Source organism: Amblyomma americanum, chromosome 1 (assembly GCF_052857255.1).
Source record: "Amblyomma americanum isolate KBUSLIRL-KWMA chromosome 1, ASM5285725v1, whole genome shotgun sequence".
Taxonomy (NCBI): Eukaryota; Metazoa; Arthropoda; class Arachnida; order Ixodida; family Ixodidae; genus Amblyomma; species Amblyomma americanum.
In genome coordinates this window covers 314,758,420-314,779,939 of record NC_135497.1, presented here as the reverse complement: position 1 = coordinate 314,779,939, position 21,520 = coordinate 314,758,420, and the positions used below count along the sequence as shown (strand labels likewise).

General features: G+C 45.4%; 1 protein-coding gene and 1 non-coding gene across 2 annotated transcripts; both read left to right on the top strand.

Moving 5' to 3' along the window:
* Positions 1-683: 683 nt before the first annotated feature.
* TRNAP-UGG (transfer RNA proline (anticodon UGG)) lies at positions 684-755 on the top strand. Its single transcript has one exon. It is a non-coding gene; the product is annotated as a tRNA-Pro (tRNA).
* A 9,234-nt stretch (positions 756-9,989) lies between these two features.
* On the top strand, positions 9,990-18,644 carry LOC144120387 (uncharacterized). Its single transcript, XM_077652738.1, has 5 exons — positions 9,990-10,439; positions 11,199-11,292; positions 11,827-11,902; positions 13,964-14,093; positions 18,520-18,644. The coding sequence occupies exons 1-5, from the start codon at positions 10,424-10,426 to the stop codon at positions 18,642-18,644; spliced, it is 441 nt and encodes a 146-aa protein (XP_077508864.1). The 5' UTR covers positions 9,990-10,423.
* The last annotated feature ends 2,876 nt before the right edge of the window (positions 18,645-21,520 follow it).

Here is a 21,520-nt window from a genome sequence, read left to right as displayed (position 1 = left end):
GTTCCCTACACCATTGTATCGGCAGCCTTATCTGGGGTCTTTGGACATCAGTATTCTAAAGCGTGTTAGGCGGATGTGCATTCAGGCAGCCGCTAAAACGTTCTTTTTCAAACTACACACAGCGACGCTGCCTGTCAAGACATTTCTTAATGACAAGGGGATGTTTGTACCCTGGAATGTGAATTGTCGTCTGTGTAACGTGCCTGAGACAATTGATCATTGCTTCATCCTGTGCCGTGATGCCATGTTCTTTTGGGACATACTACAACGAACTCTTAAGAAGGACATTGAAATTACACCATACACTATTAGATTTCTGCCTGTTGACAAAAACTCTGTTGTGCCTTATGACGTGTTTGTGTTGATGGGACTATTCAGTCTTTGGAAAAGCCGTATGATGGACAGACATGCCGAGCCACCAAGATCGTCCAAATCTGTGTTTCGGGAACAGTGTGCGTTGGTGAGGAGTGTATATGCTGCTCGCGACGAACCTCCAAGCTGGCTGCCGTGCCTAGATGCTTGTGTGTGCCTCCCTGAATTTTGATGTTTTGATGGGGATGCAGTGGTGAGTTACGGCTATGGGGGCTCATATTAAGCATCCCGGTAACTTGAGACGCGAACTAGTCTGATTGAAGTTTCCTCCTTTCTACAGAAGTTCTTCCATGCAATAAAGAAAAAAAAATGGCCAGTTGGTCTAGGGGTATGATTCTCGCTTTGGGTGTGAGAGGTCCCGGGTTCAAATCCCGGACGGGCCCGTTGCTCCTTTTTTTCTAAAATATTTATTCTCCAATGTTCGCAAGGAATAGAATATTGAAGGCGTTTCCTGCCCAATAGCTACGCTTGCCTCGACGGATTCTGAGGGCTTGATCATTCATAGTAGCCATCGCGGGGCGGTTTCACATAATTTTGCTGCCCTGGTGGAGTCATGTTACTGCGGGCCATCTCCCTTTTTGTGTTAATACATATCGTATCGGAAACTTCAAACTTTGCTTATAAATAATGTATTCGCAGAGCAAAAGCAAACGTGAATGAACAAATCCGGAAGAGCTACCGAACTGAAGATATAAACAAAAAAGCTCGTTAACGTAGGTAAATATGAGAAAGTGACTCAGGAAGTGGGCCAAAATAGGATAGTGATCCACCTAAGTCAACGAACTAAACAGAGCATAAATTCACGATAGGAGCGCTAGCAGTAAGTAAAAATGCTGCAGACGCTAAATGTACAATCATTATAATAACAAATTAGATGGTTAAGCAAACCGATAAAAAATAAGATCCTGTCAGTGTTTCGCTGACAGGGCGAACAGTCGGCTAATTTCTCTTGAGACGCTGCAAAACTAAAATTTGTGTGCGCTAAAACACCAAGAACAGATTACATCTTTTTTTGTTGGCGCCAACAGTACGTCGCTGTCCACTGCTGCCGAATAGAGGGCCGTATTTTGTGCTACTTCTTTTGGTCAGTGAGTTGCCCTAGATCGCAGATAAGCGAAAGTGGGCACACCACAGGAACTGTGACCGAACTCTTAGCCAGCGACATCTGACGGCTCGTGGCTATATGCGCCCCTACTGATCTTGCTCTCCTGCTCACCCAAACATATCCGTGGGATATGGGTCTTTTTTTATACAAAATCCACAAGGGGGCGCTCTTTTTTTTCGCTGACAAGCTGATTGAGTGATGTATAATTAACGCATGAATAATTTTCGGAATAATTTCGACCACCTGGGGATCTTTAACGTGCACCGACATCGCACAGCACACGGGCGCCTTAGCGGTTTTCCTCCATAAAAACGCAGCCGCCGCGGTCGGGTTCGAACCCGGGAACTCCGGATCAGTAGTCGAGCGCCCTAACCACTGAGCCACCGCGTCGGGTGCTCATTCACATTGGCGAATCGAGTTTTCAACTCGCTTCCCGCGACCTGGCTCTCTCACCGAACGAGAATTGGCCTAGAGGAGAGGCACTGCTCGAGCACTCACCTAATTCCCTTCTGTTCCCACATGACAATGTGACGAAAGTAGTGCATGCTCAAGAGTATAATGCGGCTTTGAAAGCCCAAAATCTGTATGCACAAGCGGCGAAGCCAGCGGTGCCTGCGTATCCGCACGCTCTTGCGGTGGCGGCATGTAGCTGCAGCCACGACAGCGCCTGCACACCAATCGGTGTGCGCAAGTCGAATGGCGCTACTGAAAGTCAGTGTCCTCTTGGCTTCTGTGACATGTTCAAGCCATGTAACATAATGTACCGCTACTACTATATGCGCAGAAAAAACCAAGGACACTTCTATGCGTCGCGGAAAAGAATGTCGTTAATCGTCAATCAGGGAAAATTACTCGCCATAATCATCCGGCTACACAAAGGCAGCATGTGTGTACATGCACGCAGTTCTCTGTATAAATGTTCAAGGCAACCCCGATATCATTTTTCCGCGCGTTTCAGTTTTAAGAGCGTCAGCTCTTACTACTTACGTTGGTCAAGGACACGTCTGTCTGCAGGGAAGGTCAAATTAGCCAAGACAGTTACCACACTATATCACATAGCAACAGCGGGCGCGTAGAGCCTCAGTTGTCACAGATACCTTCGATCCGTTTTACATATGCCAGTATAGCGGCTATCGAAGTGGAACCCCGGGGACCCCCATTTGCATCAAATTTGGGGGCCGCCCGTTTGACGCATAACGATCGAAGTGGTGTCATTTGACTTGTCATGTTCCTGAGGATAAAATAAATATTTAGATGAAGCCTAAAATATGTGTGGGATTCGCACCGACGACCTTTTCGCCCCCAAACCGTGCATTCCGGGGATTTCCAGACAGCCATAAGGCCTAATCGTTTGTCGCAGCGAGTTCCGGATGCAGTCAAACAATTCATCTTGTTGTAACGCACACGTTTATAAAATTCGTTAACTGATATATACGGAGGAAACATATCGGATATAGTTAAGGTGGCTGTAAATCGCAATAGTAGTGCAAAATCTTTGAAGTAGATGACGCTGCTTGTATCTTAGAAAGGCGATGACGTACTCGGCAGGAGCTGGATACCTACAACAAAGCAGGAGCAACTTAACACGTGCCACCAGTGGCCGCAGATCCCATAGCAGGCGAGACGGGACTGGCGCAACTTCGAACCAGCGACTGTCAGCTCCAGCGACTACGTCTGAAGCTAAGTGCCTTTTGGTGTTTGAGCTTGTACATGCTTTCGGGCAGTAGTTTTAAACCGAGTTAAGGGTAGAAAGGCTAGCGGAAGTGTGTGTACCGAAGGTTTTTGCGTAGAAATTTTGGAACGCTTTTACCTTGCGTATTGCTGAACGTTTTTGGTGTAGGATTTTTGTCGCGCGTTTACGTTGCGTAGTGCCGAAGGTTTTTGTGTAGGAATTTTGGTGGGCTTTTACGTTGTGTAGTGCCGAAGATTTTTTGTGTAGTAATTTTGGCGGGCTTTTACGTTGCGCAGTGCCGAAGGTTTTTGTGCAGGAGTTTTAGCGGGCTCTTACGTTGACTAGTGCCGAAGGTTTCTTCTCTAGGAATTTTGGCGGGCTTTTACGTTGCGTAGTGCCGAAGTTTTGTGTAATATTCTTGGCGGGTTTTTACGCATAGGAATTTTGGCGGGCTTTCGCAAGGCGTAGTCGGCCGGACGATGGGTCGGCAAGCTAGGAAAGTTAAGGAGGACAAGGACGAGGAGTTAGTACAGTGCCAGGAGTGCGACCGTTGGTGTTACTTAGATGAGACAGGGTTCGGGAGCTTAGCCGAGGCGGATGAGGCTAGCTTCGTGTGTAAGATGTGCAAGCGGTTTGGGGACGCCGTTCATGCGTTAAAAGGGGAATGGGAAGCTGGGTTTAATGCACTTAATGCGGACCGGCAGGTCGAACGAGAGGCACGGATTAAGCTGGAAGCTCAGGTCGCCGATTTGATTAAAAAGGAGGAGAATAATGCCGCCCTGTTGAAGCGAATGGTGGGCGAGATTAAAGAAGAGCGGGAAAAGCGGACCCAGCAAGAAAAACAGGTTGAAGCGCTCAGGTCGCGGCCGGCTGGGCACCCCAGTTCGGAGAAGGGTCAGGTGGGGGACGAGGTTCGTCGATCGTACAGTGCTGCAGTGCAGCGAGCATTGAGTGAGAAAAATGAGAACTAAATGAAAAAGGGTAAAGCGGGCATGGAAACTCGCGACAATAGCGTACAGCGGCAGGAGAGTCAGCTAGAGCGATCCGGAGGCCAACAGATGGAATTAGGAAGCGAACGTTTGGGGCGCAGGAGAGTTCTGGTGGTCGGGGACTCGAATGTATCGAGGGTTGAGGGAGGCGTTCTGACGGCAGTGAAGGCAGACAGGCGGGTGCAGGTGGAGGCTCAGTCGGGAAAGTGCATAGTGGATGCAATGGCCAGAGCCCGGGAGGTGGTGGTGGGCAGCATGGATGGCGAACACCTTGTGGTCATCCATGCTGGTCTCAATGATGTACTGCAGGGGAGGAGCCAGAATCTTGAGACGCAGTTGGAGGTGGGGATGCGTAGGCTTAGAGAGGCCTCTGAGAGTGTGCATGTGACCATATGCACAATCCTAGAGGTCCAGAGGCAGGCTCGCGAAGCGGAAAGGAGGGTCGTGGAGACTAATCGGGTAATTAGGCTATTGAGTCGACGACTAAGATACGAGGTGATGGAGGTCAACAGGGAAGTGTACGAGGTTAGGCCCCACCCTTTTGCACAGGATGGCATCCACTACGGTGGTGCCACTGGCAAGAAGGTGGGTAGTAGGATAGGTCGCCAGGCAACAGCTTTTTTGGGGGGACCCAGAGCTCTGAAGGAACCAGTGTAGAGAAGGAAGAATTAAGATCAAACGGACAATGGAACCATAGGGGAAGAAAGAGATGCAAGCGCCAGGGCCAAGTTAATTCAGATATAGGTTTCATTAACATGCAAGGTGGCAGGAATAGACTGAAATGGGAGGAAATAGAAGAACAGTTAAGACAGGAGGAATTAATGGTATATGGTTTAGCGGAAACACATCTTAGAGACATGGAGCAACCACCCTGTAACCCAGACTACGCATGGGAATATTGCAATAGAACAGAGGGCAGCAGAAAGGGAGGTGGAATTGGGGCATTCATTCATAAAAGTATGAATTTTCAAAGGGTTAGACTGGGATGCAGGGAACATTTATGGCTAAAAGGAACAGTGGCAGGCAAGCAAACACTCCTTGGCTTTGTATACCTGTGGACAGGGGTTAATGCCAAAGAGGAAAACAGGAAAATGTTAGAATGTATTGCAAGCGACATTGATGAGCTAGGAGGACAGGGCGAGATAATTATATTAGGCGACATGAATGCACACATAGAAGACCTGGATGGGTACACGGATTCGACAGGAAGCATGCTGCAGGACATGTGTGACAGGCATGATTTAGTTGTATGCAACAGCACCGAGAAGTGTGAAGGGCTCATAACTTGGGAGGCGGGGAGTCTGCACTCGACGATAGATTATGCACTAATGTCACAGAGGATGTATAACAGATTAGGGGTAATGAGCATAGATGAAGATGGTTCCAGAAGTCTAGGTAGCGACCACAAGCGTATCAAGTTGAGCTTCAGAAGAAAAAGCAATGTAGGACTGAATCAAGATAAACAATCAGGGCGAAATTTTTACTCAGAAAAGCAATTGGAAGTAGCAGGCAAACAAATCGAGAAAGTAATTTTTGAGGATAGTGAAACAGAATGGACTTATACCAAATTAACTCGATTACTGGAGCTAGAGCTAGCTAAGGTGCGAGTACAGCTAAAAGGGAAAAGATGCAAACCCAAGAGTTGGTGGGATGAGGAGGTCAAGAGGGCAATAGAAAAGCGCAAGGAAGCATCCAGGGAACACAGATATTCCAAGAAGAGGGGGGAACCAAAACCCGAAGTAGACAGAAAATGGGATACCTTCATAAAGTGTAGAAGGGACGCATCCTATTTGATTAATGAGAAAATTAGAAGAAAGGGTGCCCAATGGATGTCAAAAGTAAATAAAAAGGATAGAAAAGCAGCCCAAAAATTCTGGAAACATCTAAATGCAATGAGTAATAAGACTAGGCTAGAACAAAGGTTTATTGTTACAGATGAGGGTATTCGACTAGAAGGGGATGAAGCAATAAAACACATAGGAACAAGGATGACGGAAAAATTTACAGCAAAGCACGTGGTACATAATTTATCGAAGGAGGATAGACCGGTTACAGCAATAGCTTCACTTGAGCAAGGAGAGTGGGAAAGAGCAGAGAAGAAGGGTCCTAGTGGCACATCAACAGGACCAGATGGTATCCCGATTATGTTGATAATGAAGTTAGGACCAAAATCCAAGCAAACATTAATACAGGTAGTGAACAAAATGATAGTGGATGAGAAAGACCGCGATGAATGGCGATGAAGTAGAATGAACATGATATATAAGGGAAAGGGGGACAAAGCAGACGTAAGTAACTATCGTCCCATAACAGTGACATCTGTGGTTTACAGGGTGGTGATGCAAATTATAAAGGATAGACTGCAGGCTTGGGTGGAGAACGAGGGGGTGTTAGGGGAACTACAGAATGGGTTCCGGAAACAAAGGAGGTTGTAGGACAATCTATTTTCATTGACACAGTGTATAGAAATTGCGGAAAAGTAACATAGGCCCTTATTGCTAGCATTTCTGGATATTAGGGGAGCCTATGACAACGTTACTCAGGAGCATTTGTGGGACATATTGGGCACATTGGATGTGGAAAATGGAGTAATTAATCTTTTAAAAGATATATATATATATATATATATATATATATATATATATATATATATATATATATATATATATATATATATATATATATATATATATATATATATATATATATATAGAGGTAACAGAGTGCTCATAAAATGGGAAAAAAATGTATCAGGGCCTGTAGAGATTCAGCAGGGGCTTAGACAAGGATGTCCTCTGTCCCCTTTGTTGTTCATGTTGTACCTGCAAGGGTTGGAGACCAAGCTAGAGGGGAGCGGACTAGGCTTCAACCTATCTTTTTTCAAGCAAGGGGAATGGATTAAACAGACATTACCGGGACTAATATACGCGGACGATATAGTGATAATGGCTGACAACAAGGAAGATCTGCAGAAGCTGTTAAACATATGCAGTACAGAGGGAGATAGATTAGGCTTCAAGTATAGTCAGAAAGAATCTGCAGTCATGATATTTAATGAAGAAAGCGGCGAGCATAGAATACAGGAGTTCGTGCTAAAAGTAGTGAATGAGTACAAGTATCTTGGGGTGTGGATAAATAACAGTGTTGAGTATCTGACAGAGCATGAAAAATATGTAATGAATAAAGCTAGTAGGAATGCAGCTGTCATGAAAAATAGGGCACTGTGGAATTACAATAGGTATGAGGTGGTAAGAGGGATCTGGAAAGGGGTGATGGTCCCTAGCCTGACCTTCGGTAATGCGGTCCTGTGTATGATGCCAGATGTTCAAGCAAGGCTGGAAATTAGGCAACGGGGAGTAGGAAGGTTAGCTTTGGGAGCACATGGCAATACACCAAATCAGGGGGTACAGGGTGATATGGGATGGGCGTCTTTCGAGAGCAGAGAGGCTAGCAGTAAGATAGCATTTGAGGAACGATTGAGAAGGATGGAGGAAAAGCGGTGAGCTAGGAAAGTTTTCAGATACCTGTACATAAAGAATGTTGACACGAAATGGAGAAAGCGAACTAGAAAATTGACAAGCAAATATCTGGACAGCGGCAAGGGCAACTCTGCAATTATCGGTTAAGAAAAAGGTTAAACGAACAGAGAGAGCTTTGTGGAAAACATGGATGCAGACGAAATCGGCACTAGAAACATACCGGACCTTTAAAAAGGAAATTGTCAAAGAAAATATCTATGATAATTGTAGGGGAAGTTCTTTGTTGTTTGAGGCCAGGACTGGAGTTTTGCGGACTAAGACGTATAGAGTCAGGTACCAGGAGATAGACACTTTGTGCATTGCGTGCGGAGAGGAGGAGGAAACAGCTGAACACTTGATACTTTTCTGTAAAGGGCTTCACCCTACAGTGGAAGGCAGCGGGGCTGACTTACCCAAGGCATTGGGGTATAGGGATAGTGAAGGGAAAGTGGATTTTAAGAGGTTAGAAGTAACCAAGCGAAGGTTATCTGATTGGTGGCTAAAAGCAAGACAGGAGTAAAATTTCACAAGACATGGCTAGGTGGCTTGAGCTACCGCCGGATGTAAAGGGTTCAGCCGTATCCATCCATCCATCCAACGAATGTTTCTGAAACGAAATGCCCTCAGATGTTTGTATTTTGTCTTCTCCACGTTTGCTGAACACCCCGATCTAAGCACTTGAAGCTCTCGTAGCTAACGCTCTTAAGTCCAACGCTGATGCAGTGTTGGCGGAGAATTTGTTTTAGCGGCAGTGACGTGGTGCTCATCATAAAATAGCAAAAAAAATACTTTACGATGTCGTTCATTGCCTTCACTGAAAATTTCATGACGGTGACACGAAAATGTCGCTAAATATAGACAGCAGCGTATGCAGCCGAAGGTGAAATGCGGCGGCCGGCGAGTTTGAACCGATTTTATTCTGGGTCGAAATGAGAATAAAGTCTTGGGACTGACGTCAACAGCGCGCTTTAAAGAGTTTCGCCTGCTTTACACAGTCTAGCTCCTGTGCACCCGCGCTCGGTCCTCTAAACTACTCTGGTCCCAGTGTGACTGTGTGCTATGACAATCTGAGCGAAAAGGAGGATGTCTGGGGGTTTTGATGTGCACCACGGCCGTACAGTTGAGCGACATGATAACGTACGGGCGCGGCATGCCAGCATGAATACCGGCCGCCAGCGTCAGAAAAATGCGACAGTAATGTTTGTTCAAGTCCATACTAAGCCGTCGGATGGAGTATCGTTGGCCAATATCGAGTCGTTGGTAGAAGCGATAACAGGAATACAAAAAAAAATGTCTCCCCACGGCGCCTTTAATTGCTGCTGCTCAATCGCGGCTCCCCTGGCCTCAGCTGGCTCCGCTCCTGAAGGTGTCGCGGAAACCGAGCATATCTTTGTTTTACTATGAGACGAGGTTCACAGTAAAACGATGACGAGAGCAGCACCTCAGCGCTAGCCAGTTTCGAAGTGCACTCAGCTGCTGCATCGATGCGAAACCGGCTAGGCTTAGCGACGACTAGGGCAGCCAGGGGGTAGCGCGTAGTTCATTGCCCGGCGCGCCCGCGGGTGGCGTCGTTCCCGAAAGCTCGCCTCGCTCACTCCCGCTGGCTCACTGATTGGCTCAACAGCTTGCGACCTTCACTCGGAAGGCTGGAAAATCGAGAAGCGAGCGACTGGCGCTGCGACTGAGCGATACTTTATGCCCACGCTTGCACTACTGGTGAACAACCTTGAACGCACATATGCTTGGGTTATCGGCTGCTTTGCGGCGAGTCTTAGTTAAGATCATCCGCGACGCCATCGTCACCGTCCGTGACGCACAGGCTGAGAACTTCAATTCCAGTACGTGCCGAAACAACTCGTATTTTCCGAAACCATACGAGCTCGAAAACACGCCTGCTTCGATGCGCTAGTGGGCTCTTGCTTGTTAAACTACACGCGATCAGGATGCGGCGAGTGCTAGCCACTGTTGCATATTAGCTAAAGTGAGACGCAAGTATCGACGTAGTTTCGTAACGCAGTTGATATGAAATCACTCCGTTTGCACTGGTCACCGATTAAGCTGTTAAGTTTCATGAACTCCGGTGAGCGTGCCAGTGTCGCGCAAACTAATGCATCGCAGCTACTCTCCATCGTGCCAATTGCGTTCAACTTATCCACGATATTCGGCAGCTTGAGATACGGCGCTTTTCTTCGCTGTTTTTGTCGCAACTTAGTAATTTTATCTGGCATCAAACGAAATTGCATTCTGTCAACACCGTCGTCTGTTCCGTCGTCTGCTCCGTCGTCTGCTAGTGCATCCGGTTCACTTCAGGGGATCACAGGATCGCAGCTTCTACAAACGACATGCCAGAAAAAGTAACTGAAAGCGCTTTAGTATTCTTAAATAATCTAAAAATAATTTAAAATAAATGCAGTGTCTTTGTTGTGAAGATAATATAAGTATTCATGGTTTAAAAAACAAATTTTTTTGTCGGTTGTAATTTTTCACCGACACGAAAGCGCAGCCGTCGGCGCCATTGCAGCGCAACCGACAACGCGTGTTTTGTATTATTTGCCTCTTTGAGGCATTGCTTGAGTACTTGTACGGCGGACACGTGTGAAGAACTCATTCAATAGGAAGGTGAGCAGGAGTGTGTTTTGGAAGCCAACGACCAGGATTTCGGCCTCTCAACATTGGCGAGTTTCAACGGGTAAGCCATGAAGAGTGCTGCGACGTCTTTTCATCTGTTAGGAGAACGAAGACTCCTGCGCCGTTTTACTAAGCCTGGATGAATCGCATGGCCGGTGAGTCCCGCTCTGCGTTTCTTTGCTAATGATCTGTATTCACACGCGCTATTTGTATGCGGCTATATAGGGATGTGAGTGGAGGCAGTCCGCCTGCGGTTGCCGCAGCTATAATGCGGCGCCAAAAAGCAGGGCCTATATCCTGCATGACAAGTGTTGTTCTCATTGTCTTTATGTGATTTATTACTCGCGTGCCGTGGTAAATAAAAATGGCACCAGATATCACAACAGAGTTACGCTTTCGCTTGCTAGCGCTTCGACACTCGGTGCAAAAGCATGGATTTGCACTGCGTAGAAGACGATGAGCGAGAACTGCCGCGCGGCGGAGCGCTCGCGCTAGGCCAGCTGCGATCAGACACCGCACTATTTTGCTCAGGGTTAGTACTAATCGGATTAGTGCTTGTGCCTTAATATGCGTCATACTAAATTTTGAGACAGTGATCGCATGCGAAAGGCTAGTTCATATTCATCGCCTTGTCATTTGTAAACTTGTCTGTGCTTCCCCAGTGGAACAGGATTTGAGGCAGTGTTATGTCAAAGTTAGATCAATCTTGCGTCTCCTGAGCTGTAAACGTTGATGCTTCCTCTCCTTCTGAGCACTGCGAGCTGTCGGATATGCAACTGCACAATTATTTAGGATTGCTACCTTTTTGCTATATCCCTCGCTTTTGTTGGCCGCATTCAAGTCGTTCGCCATTGTCGATGGTTTTTTGTTACTTATTTTCGCTTTGTTATTTATTCTTGGTTGCGTGCCATCAGCTGTGGTGCCGGCGATTCTCCGAGCTCGGAACTCTTCCCAGGCACGGGATCCTACCCACAGACCTCCCTTCGCCGCACTCACGAGTGTTCTTTGGTATTTTTTTGTTTCTCTTGCCTTTACTTGCATTGCCAGTCGACAAATTTGTGCAGCTTTTAATTGTATGAAGATTTGTTAAATGCGCTAGCAATTTTTCTATGATGCCAAGCTGTGCTGTGAGATATCAAGCTTCTTGCTAGTGAAGGCATGCTTTTTTCCATTCTCTCTTCTCATTTAACCAAGGCAGACTGGTTGCAACTTTCAATTTAATACCTAGACATTGGTGCAAGGCACCATGATAGGAATTAATGAAAACCTGCACATCCTATATTCAAATTGGTGTGCGGTATTTCAGCCAGCTCATCTTTCAGTGTGGTTATAACAGTCATTGTGACTCTTCTCAAAGAATGTATATGGGTGCATTACATAAAATCTGTTCATTTGTTTTGTCATGGGCTAGCTCATTGGTTTTTTATTTACTTATATTACGTCTAAGTTTAGTTTTTAAAGCAGTAGACGATTTCCTCTCTTGTCATTCATGACATGGCTACAGCCACTGACAGCTGTTGCTCTTGATGTATTTATTTGCAGTTGCCAGCGGCCAGCATCTATTGGGCCATGCGTGCTTCCTGCCTTCGGCTGTGTCATCCCTCCTGATCCGTTCATGGTAGTTATTCTTTTTCAGTGATGCATATCTTAGCTGCCTATTTAGAAAAAATATTTTCGATATAGGCTTGCAGCTAGGCTTAGAAATGCATGAAACTCTACATGCACTTCACAGCAGTACCTCAGCTTATAATTACTGGAACTGTAGGCTTGTACACAAAGTATAGTCGCTGATGTAGCTCTTGACGCAGCTGCTGTTAACATAAATGTGCTTTGACATTGCACACCTGTTGCCTGGTATGCATATGTGTCCTCGAAAAGGACCTATATGTTCATTTATTTCTTTACAAACATTGTGCTCTACAATGATGGTTTACCAGTATTTCTGACAGAGACCAAATTGTCAGTCAGTAATGTAACTTTGCACGATGACACCAATCCTTGTATGGTTTAGCATCCTTGCAATGCACTGGGCAAGCTGCTGTCAGCACAGATTTATTGCTGGTTTATTGCCATAGCATATGGTTATACTGCACAGTTTGTACCTCTACCTTCTTAAAGCTGTATACTTGAAAAATTTAAAATTAGTTGAAGGAAAATACAAGGAAATGTAACAGTAACTGTCTCACATTTTGGTGGACACTTGAACCGTGATATAAGGGATTGATATAGAAGGGAAGTAATGAAGAGCTGATGCCCATGTTAGATGCCCCTCTTTAGTTAAACATACCTCGCAATTAACACATTTGGTGCAAAACAAACATGGGACTTGCACGCTCACAAGCACCCTCATGTCAGTAAAACGAAGTGCCAATGTTGCCGTACTTTAGAGCTTTGCTCCTAAAAGCGCAGCTGACTGCTGCTCAAAGTTGAGAGCAAAAATATGTCTACTTTTCCTCATGTGCAGTCTGCGGTGCTGGTGCCATTTGCAATGGTGATTGACATTGAGTTGCATGATGCTCAGTCTGTTCCTGGAGTTAGTGATTTTGTCTGTCGTGTGAATGTGCTGTTAAAATTAGTGCAGAACAATGGTTCTCTAGTTCATTTTAGGTAACTGTCTCCTGTGCAACATGCTACCACCCTTTTCCTCAAATTTTCTAATCTCATTTAGCCACCTGATTGCCATCCATTCATGCATTCACCTACTCTTGGAATCCTCCCGGTGTTTTAGTGTGGTATTGCTTATATCTTCTCTGCATTACACATGCACTGCACTTCCTCTTTTTTTGATTTAGTCAAGATATCTCTGTTCCTGTTTCTTGCATAAGCATAAGAGGTGACTCAAGTGCACCATCTGGGCTTGTGATGCAATGTGTAGGGTGCTTCGTTTTTGGGTAAAACCTGGTTTCTTCCTACTGTTGCACCAAAAAAGATTCTTAAAGATCAGGTTCAACCCAATTTCTGTGCAAATGTGCCGTTAAGAAAGTGTGGTTTGAAGGTGCACAAAGGCGAAGAACTGCTGGAGTGTAGTGGATGTTACATAATTCTTCTGACAGATTTTTGAAACATTTCTGGTTATTTTATTTCTCTTTTAATGTTTATTGTTTGTCGGTTGCTTATAATTTTTGGATAAACTGAAAACTACATGTACTGACTGGTATTTCATTCCAATAATTATACCCATTATTATGAAGCTGTGTTGGAAGGTAGGTGTGCATTTAGTATGCGTGCTTTGAATTTCAGTGATTGTTTCTGCAATGCAAAATGGAAGACAGGTCTCTGCTGTGCGAGTTTTTTGCAATGGAGTGAAAGTAGCTGGAGAAGCATTTGCTACTTTGTCACCCAGCCAAAAGTTCTCCCACAGACCACTGAGCTTCTGAATACCTATGGCTTAAAGCTCGAAGCTCTGGTTGCCGTTTCCGAGGTTTTCTGCATTAACGAGTGCAAGCCCAAGGGCTCAGAGCTAACAAGCATTTGAAACCATAGAGCTATACACAGTAGTGCTGGGGCCGTGCAGCAAGTCAGTGCGAATTAGGTCGCGATAAACATGGTTTACTGTAGAAAGCTAGCGTGAAAAAATAGTTGCGCTCACAGAAACCGCTGTTTCTTTCTTAGTCGGACATTGAAACAAAGCAATGCATGTAAAATTTTATATCTCACTGATCCCTCAATTTTTTTCCAGCTAAAGACCAAGAGTTGCATGGAAGTTGTGCAAGCCACCAAGTTGCGTGTGATTTTTGCCAGGGACCTGGAGCAGGCTGGGAAATTAGTGGATGGCCAGTGGTATTCACTCAGTAAGGCAAGCTTTTCCTGTAAGTACAGTTTTTGGCATGGCATTGCTTAGGAACGCATGCACTAATCTGACTACTCTATGCCCGCTCATGCTTCATGAATAATGAAGTACATGAAAAAAATTGATTGCCAAAAAAACGTTGCCGCTTCTGTTATGTTTTTTCAGGAAAGTATTTGCCATTTAAAGGGCTGTGAAAACCTTAAAAATTATATGCTTGTTGTGGCTTTTTTTTCAAATTTCTTCCACGTCTATGTTGGCCTGACCTTGTAGCTTGTCTGCATGAGATTGGCTGCTACCTACAGTTTGCTTTTTTGTTGCTCCTTTATTGCCTGTCACAATCTTTACTTTGCATGGCAGTGTCATGCAGTTTGGGAAGTAATCTGATCTTATTTCTGCATTGGCCTGTAGTGCAAGCTTTTGCATGTGGCGCAGGTTTATGGTGTCCTTTTGTTTGCTGTAACTGCAGTTTGGCCATGAGGGTTAGAGGCTTAGTACTTTTTTATTTTGATGCAGTGTCATATAGTTCATGCATAAATTAATGAAGTAAGCATTATTTTTGTAATAAATGAACATTCATTATAGCTGTGGCCATTATAAGTGCACTTGACTCTACAATGGCTTTCTTTCGGCATTCAGTATTACATCTTAAAACCAGCTGGAAGGCACAAAACAGGAGAAGAGATGAGCACAAGATGAGGCTGGTCTAACAACTGAAATTTTATTGAAGGAAAGTGGCAAAAGAAGACCTGCAAAGAGATTCAAGCAGGCAAGACCCCAAAGCAGTGAGAGGGAAAAAAATAACCGAAAGGCACTGACGTACTAGTAAACCATCTAAAAAACTAATTCCTTACAGTGAAGGTTCACCGACGGTTTAGCCAGGCACTTGTTTTTAACCTTCCTGATGTAGTAAGCCTCAACTATATCAGGACAGATTTATCACTTCCCTAAAACCACTGATGTGCCGCAGAAATCAGGCGTGCAAAGAGAAAGGTCGTCCTTCGATTCCATTCACGAGATTGAACGTGCAGTGTCAGGTGAAAATTCGCCTTCCTCTCTATACACTGAAAGTGCTCTCAGCCAGGTGCACATTCAGATACCTGCTTGTCTGCCCATAGTAGTTTCAGCTACGAGGCAGTGGAATGCAAAAAACCGGTTTACTTTTGCAAGTGGTGAACATTTTTTATCTGCCACTGTGCATAGTGGACGATTACCCGTAGTTGTATCAAGCCTAGTTTGAACGAAGAAGCAAAGGGCTCCTACCTTACTTTTAGCGGTCAAGACAACAGCAACATCATACTTTGGTGCAACTTTCATGGGATGGTGCGAAATGGCGTGGAGGTAAGGTATAGAGCCCGTCTTTTTGTGCTGCTCAACTACGTCAGCATCATGTGAACGGTGTTCCGTTCCCTCGAGAGAGTAAAAACACTCTGACAGGTGCGCAAGAAGGGCAAGTGGGAACCCAGGTGCCATTGGCTTGGAAACCTGCTCCGAGAATGCAATCTAAACACTGTGATGGCATGACTTCCATAAAGCAGTCGTGATGCATGTGATTGCCAACCTGTCCTTCACCACCCTCGAGTGGTTCAACTCATAGCTAAGAGGCTTCCTGATCTTGGGCTTTGGCGCCAACATATGTGGTCGTCCGCAAAGCGCAGGTCTAAGTCAAGAAGCTACAAACGGTTATGCTTAGTGAAATTCAGACCTAAAAGATAGGCTTTGACCACATGCCTAAAGATTTCTAAAACGTCTTGTGCCAACTTATCTGAGCCCTCCTTGTGCAAAAAAATTAGGTAGCTATCAACATAACGAAATGCTACTATGCCGAGGCCTTCCAAACAGGGCTTTGATGCGGTATCGACTCTGGACAGAAGAATGTCGATGAGGAACAGTGCAACCTGGGACCCTCTGCATATGCCTGATTTATGATGTAAATACCGCCTTGCCAACTCACAAAAGTGGAGTTCTGTGGAGTTCTAGTTTCTTGTGGACAGCAACCTGGGCAGGTGCTCTGCAGTGAGCATCGACATGGAGGGCCTGCACTATTCATTGTCACATGATAGACCTCTGAGGTATGTGCAAACTGCATCAGGGTGAACAATGAACATGCTTTTACAGATGATTGCGTGATTTCGGTTGCTGGCTTCTTGGGGCTGTTGTCCTTTTACTGCAAATCCGCATTTGTCAGTTGGCAGGGCGGTATTTACACGCAGGTCGTACCTTTGCTCAGCAACATTTTTTTGTCTAAAGTCAATGAGGCATTTGAGCCCTGTTTGGAAGACCTTGGCATAGTAGCATTTCGTTATGTTCATGACTGTAATTTTTCTGGACATAGAAGGCTCAGATAAGTTGGCACAAGTTGCTTTAGGAGTCTTTAAGGCATGCGGTCAAGGCCTGTCTTTTACATCAGAATTGTCTAAGCAGAACCGTTAGCAGTTTCTTGATGCAGACTTGCACTTTGTGGACGAATATGTTGGTCGGGGCTACAGCTAAAGATCGGGGAAGGCTCTTTTTAGCTACGAGTTGGACCACTCGTTGTTAGGGAAGGATGGTGAAGAGGTGTATTTGGCACTGGTTAAGGTCAGTAAAGATGGAAACACTTGATGGGTGTGCAATCGTGTGCATGACATCAGCTTTAGATACGTCATGCCATCACTGCTGAGGACGCATTCTTGTAGCAGGTTTCCAAGCAGCTGGGTTCCCACTTGCCCATCTCAACAACCTCTCATAGTATGTTTTCACTCGCTCGAGGGTAAGGAGCACATACTCTGATGATGCTGATACACCTTACCTCCACAGTATTTCACAGTCTCAAGAAAGTCGCGGGAAAGCGTAATGCTGCTGTTGTCTTAACAGCGAAGTGCAAGACAGGAGGCCTTTGCGCCGCCATTAAAAAGGCTTGATAAAACGGGCACTTGTCCACAATGGACAGTGTCACAAAAAAAGGTTGACCACTTGCAAAAGTAATGGAGTTTATTGCGTTCCACTGCCTTATGGCTGCAACTAATATGGGCAGACAGGCAGATATTTGAATTTGCACTTGACTGAGCACTTTCACTCTATAGGGGGAAGGCAAATTCTAATCTGGAACTGTATGCTCAATCTTGGGAATGCAAATCTGAGGATGACATGTCTCTTTGCACGCCTAATTTCCACGACACATCAGTGGTTTATGGAAGGGATAAATCTGTCGGTAGGTAGTTGAGGCTTACTACATCGGTAAGGCTAAGGACACGTGTGGCTAAGCCATCGGAAAACCTTCACCGTAAGGAATTAGCTTTTTTAGATGATTCATTAGTATGCCAGTGACCTTTGATTGCACTTCGCCCTTTCACTGCTTTGGGTTATTGTGCGCTTGTATCTCTTCGCGGGTCTCCTTTTGCGGCTTTCCTTCAATGATGCTGCCGCAGTGGCTCAGTGGTTATGGCGCTCGGCTGCTGTCTCAAAAGACGCAGGTTCGATCCTGGCCGCACCAGTCAAATTTCAATGGAGGCGAAATTTTAGAGGCCCGTGTACTGTGCGTTGTCAGTGCACGCTAATGAACCCCAGGTGGTCGAAATTTCTGGAGCCCTCCACTACGGCATCCCTCATAGCCCGAGTCGCTTTGGGACGTTAAACCCTCACAAATCAAATAATCAAAATCTTCAATTAAATTTTTGTTAGTCCCGCCTCATGAGCTCATGTCTTCTTGTGTGTTCTGGCTGGTTTTAAGGTGAGTCAGTACCAACTCGGCCAGTCATAAGCCTTGTTCAGTATTACAACATTTTGAATAAAGTGAGAAGTTTACTAGGCTATGTTGCCGGGGATCGTGTCCGCAGCAGTTGTGGGCAACTCAGAAGAGATAGCGTCATACGATTGGTTGTGTAATTGGCAGAGGATGATGTGAGGATGCTGCTCGAAAAGAAAATTTCATAATCGGATAATTATTTACATCCAAAAATGTCCAAAAAGTGGCTGGGCCAGAGAAAAAGTGCCGCGAAATTTGAAAACGCTGAAAGTAGGTGGAGCTACAGCGTAGTGCCAAGTTTGAAAAACTGGAAGTATGGACAAAGCCAAAGCTTGGCGCCAAGTTTGAAAACTCGAAATGAGCAATCACGTGACCAGTGATAAGTGTCCTATACTTAACCAGGAGATAGGAAAAAGAATGATAAATTAGAGGCAATTAGGTAATTGTTGAGAAGCGAAAGGCAATGAACGCGTGATTAGACTGGGCGGGTATTCAGTGAGTGGGCAGGAACGATCCGTGGAGGGAAATTTGAAAACTCGAAATCGTTGCTGGGATGAAATGAGGGTAAAATAAGAGTTAATTGATAACCAATCAAGTCAATGAGAAAACAACCTTGGCGCCAAATTTGAAAGGCGACCAGTGTCGAGGAAGCATCAACACTTTCACATTTTTTTTGTGCAGGTAGCAGCAGTGATCTCTATTTTTTGTTTTTTTTTTTCAGCCAAGACAAAAACCATTTTTCTTGGCTCATGGGCGATGTATCTAGGAACCTGCGGTCAGGACAACGCTGGACAGCATGCATCAGCAAGCTCGAAAAAAAAGCACGAAACATTAAATAAATATTGATCATTTTCATTTCAATTCTAGTGGTTTTGTACACGAATTACTCTGGAATGCACAAAGCTTGTGTTAATTGACAGGCGACCATTAACAAGCTGTGTATTTTTGTGCATAGCCTACTCCAGAACACAAATCCTGTGTTAATTGACAGGTGACAGTAACGACTGTTACACAGCGTACGAGCACTACACAAGACACACTACAGAAGACAAGACAGACTACAGAAGACAAGACAGACTACAGAAGTCAAGACAGACTACAAAAGAGAGGACAAACTACAGAACACAGACTATAAAAGACAAGACAGACTACAGAAGACAGGACTACAAAAGACAAGACAGACTACAGAAGACAAGACAGACTACACAAGACATGTCCAAAATACGACAAGACTACGGACTACAGAAATTTTCTGTCTTAGAATCCTGTAGTGCGTTTTGATTGGGACGCGTTTTCCATTTAATGGAGCAAATAGCTTTTTCTGGATCGCCGACTGGAATACTCACTCTTAAGTTGACTTCGTTCTTGGGAATGGCGGTAGACAAAGCGATTCATTTTGAATTTTACACCCATGGGGCTCTGATGCCCATAGCTGCAAAAGTTCATTCATCGCTTAAGCATTGACCTTGAAGAAATATAAAATACATAAATAATTATTGCGGAAACAGACTCAAAGCCCCAGAGGCGCTAATAGATCAGCTTTGCTAGCCACTGCTCTAGAGCACCTGGCTGTCGCCGCAGCCTATCGCGCCCCATGTTAAACTGCAACACACTAGCGCTGTGCATTGCCCGTTGTTTTCATCATAACTAATGCTGCTATTGGAGTAATATGCGTATTCTCTCACCGTGTGCATTGCACAAGGTTGTCTTCATCAACCAATACTTCTATCCAACTAATATCATCGAAGGACGTGCCAAGGACCCAGAAAATTATAACAATGAGCCTACAGAGCGTGTGACGGCGAGAGAGCAGCGCTCAAATTTCGCATTAGGAAGCTTGCCCAGCATTTTTGGACAAAAAATTTCAATATTGCGATATTGTTACCTACTGTTATAGAAATAATGAAAGTATTAGTCTATTCTTCCAAAGCGTGGCAAAATAGATTTTCCATCGCTCGCATCCAGCAGTTGACGCCGCCATAGAGAACCAATAGTTAGCGTTTTTGACGATGAGCCTAGAGACAGACTGCGAGCACTACGATAACTCTGCATCCGATCATGACTCGTGCAAAACTGCAGCTCACATCGTCGTCTTCTTTACAGTAATACTGCTATCGCTTCCACTAATACACATTCTCTAGTGGTTAGAAAAAGTTTATTTCACATTCCAAAGGAGACGGAGAGTCACAACGGGAAACATATAGAACACTAGAAAGGACGCGTATCAGAACTCAGACAATAAGAAAAACGCTAGTACAGAAGAGAATGGATCACTATATACAAATTCACGGCGATGAGATAAACAAGAAAATTACAGTGAGCTTGGAGATATAATAATATAATGAGAATACATTCACATATACAATGAAGGCATGCATGATGTACTTTGAAATTTACATGCATACCTGCAGAGAAGTATTGTTTCATCATTGTGATGCATAGCTATGGGACATTTATGTTGACACATGATTCGACTCTGGGAACGGGAGTACCCATGCTTTGCGCCAAACAAACGGTTAGGTTAAACAAATCACGTCGGCCGAAAAACAAGCGTGACATTTCCGTCGAATACGACCACGAAAGTACATGACCAATGGCGGAGAAATGCCTGCTTACCAAGGAAAAAGAGCTCTTCCGCGAGGAAAGCGCGTCGAGATCGAAACTAGCGCGCACTGGCGGCGACTTGAGGCAACAGCCACACAGTGGTTGCGCCACAGCACGAAAGCCCCCGCGACTATCAACACTCGCGCACAACAGCCTCGAGGGCCACGACTGCGTGCTATATACCGGCCAACTCCAAGGCCTCGAAAGTCCACATGCACCGATCGCCAAAAAACGTCGGCAACCACACATTCCTTACCCACATGTCGGTTTCACTCCTGCGGCAGCCAGGGAGGGCACTGCGCTGACCGTAGGCAAAAGCCCCCATTCCAGTTGCCGCACGAAATCACGCAAGTGCCCAGGAAGAAACGACGCTGTCACTAGCCACCAAGAGACGGACTCCGCCACGCCTGCGCTCGCGAGGCACCAAAGGCCTACGCAGTACGTGCATATACACCGCTATATACTCTGTCCACAGCGATATCTAAATCTGGGCTGTCGTGGTGGGCGTGTTGATAAAACGTCACAGCAGTTGCATAAAACGCAGGCATCTGTAAACACAGCGGGATTCCAATGATTGCTAAATCAGGTACCAATTACATGAGCCGCGTTCTCAGAAAATATGAGGCGAGCGCCCGCGCTGAGCAATCGTCCACCCGCAACCAACGAAGCAGAAAACGGAGAGCCAGCAGCTGGCAGCAGACGGAGACAGAGAAGAAAGCGCACCCCTCGAACGTGGCTGCTTAAGCGCCGCACGACAGAACAGCTCCGTGCGACCCCCCTACCCGAGAAAAAAGAATCTAGAAGAGTCTGAATCGATCTAGAAACCGGAGAGGCGGCTGGAATACATGTCCAGTGATCCATATCCGGCCGCGAAAAACCGATTGGACAAGATAGCGCCGCTCCAACAAGGGCAGAAATGTTAACAGCCATCGCAACACTGCTGCATACCTCGTCTAGTACCAAATTTCACGTCGAAGCAACTATCCCGCACGGCTCATACTCTATCCAAAGAATACGGATGCTATTACTACGTGTGATTGGCACTACACATTCCCTGGTAAAACATATTTCTGGGCTAGTTGGTGCATTTTGAACCTAGGAAAGGGACCAGCGTAAAA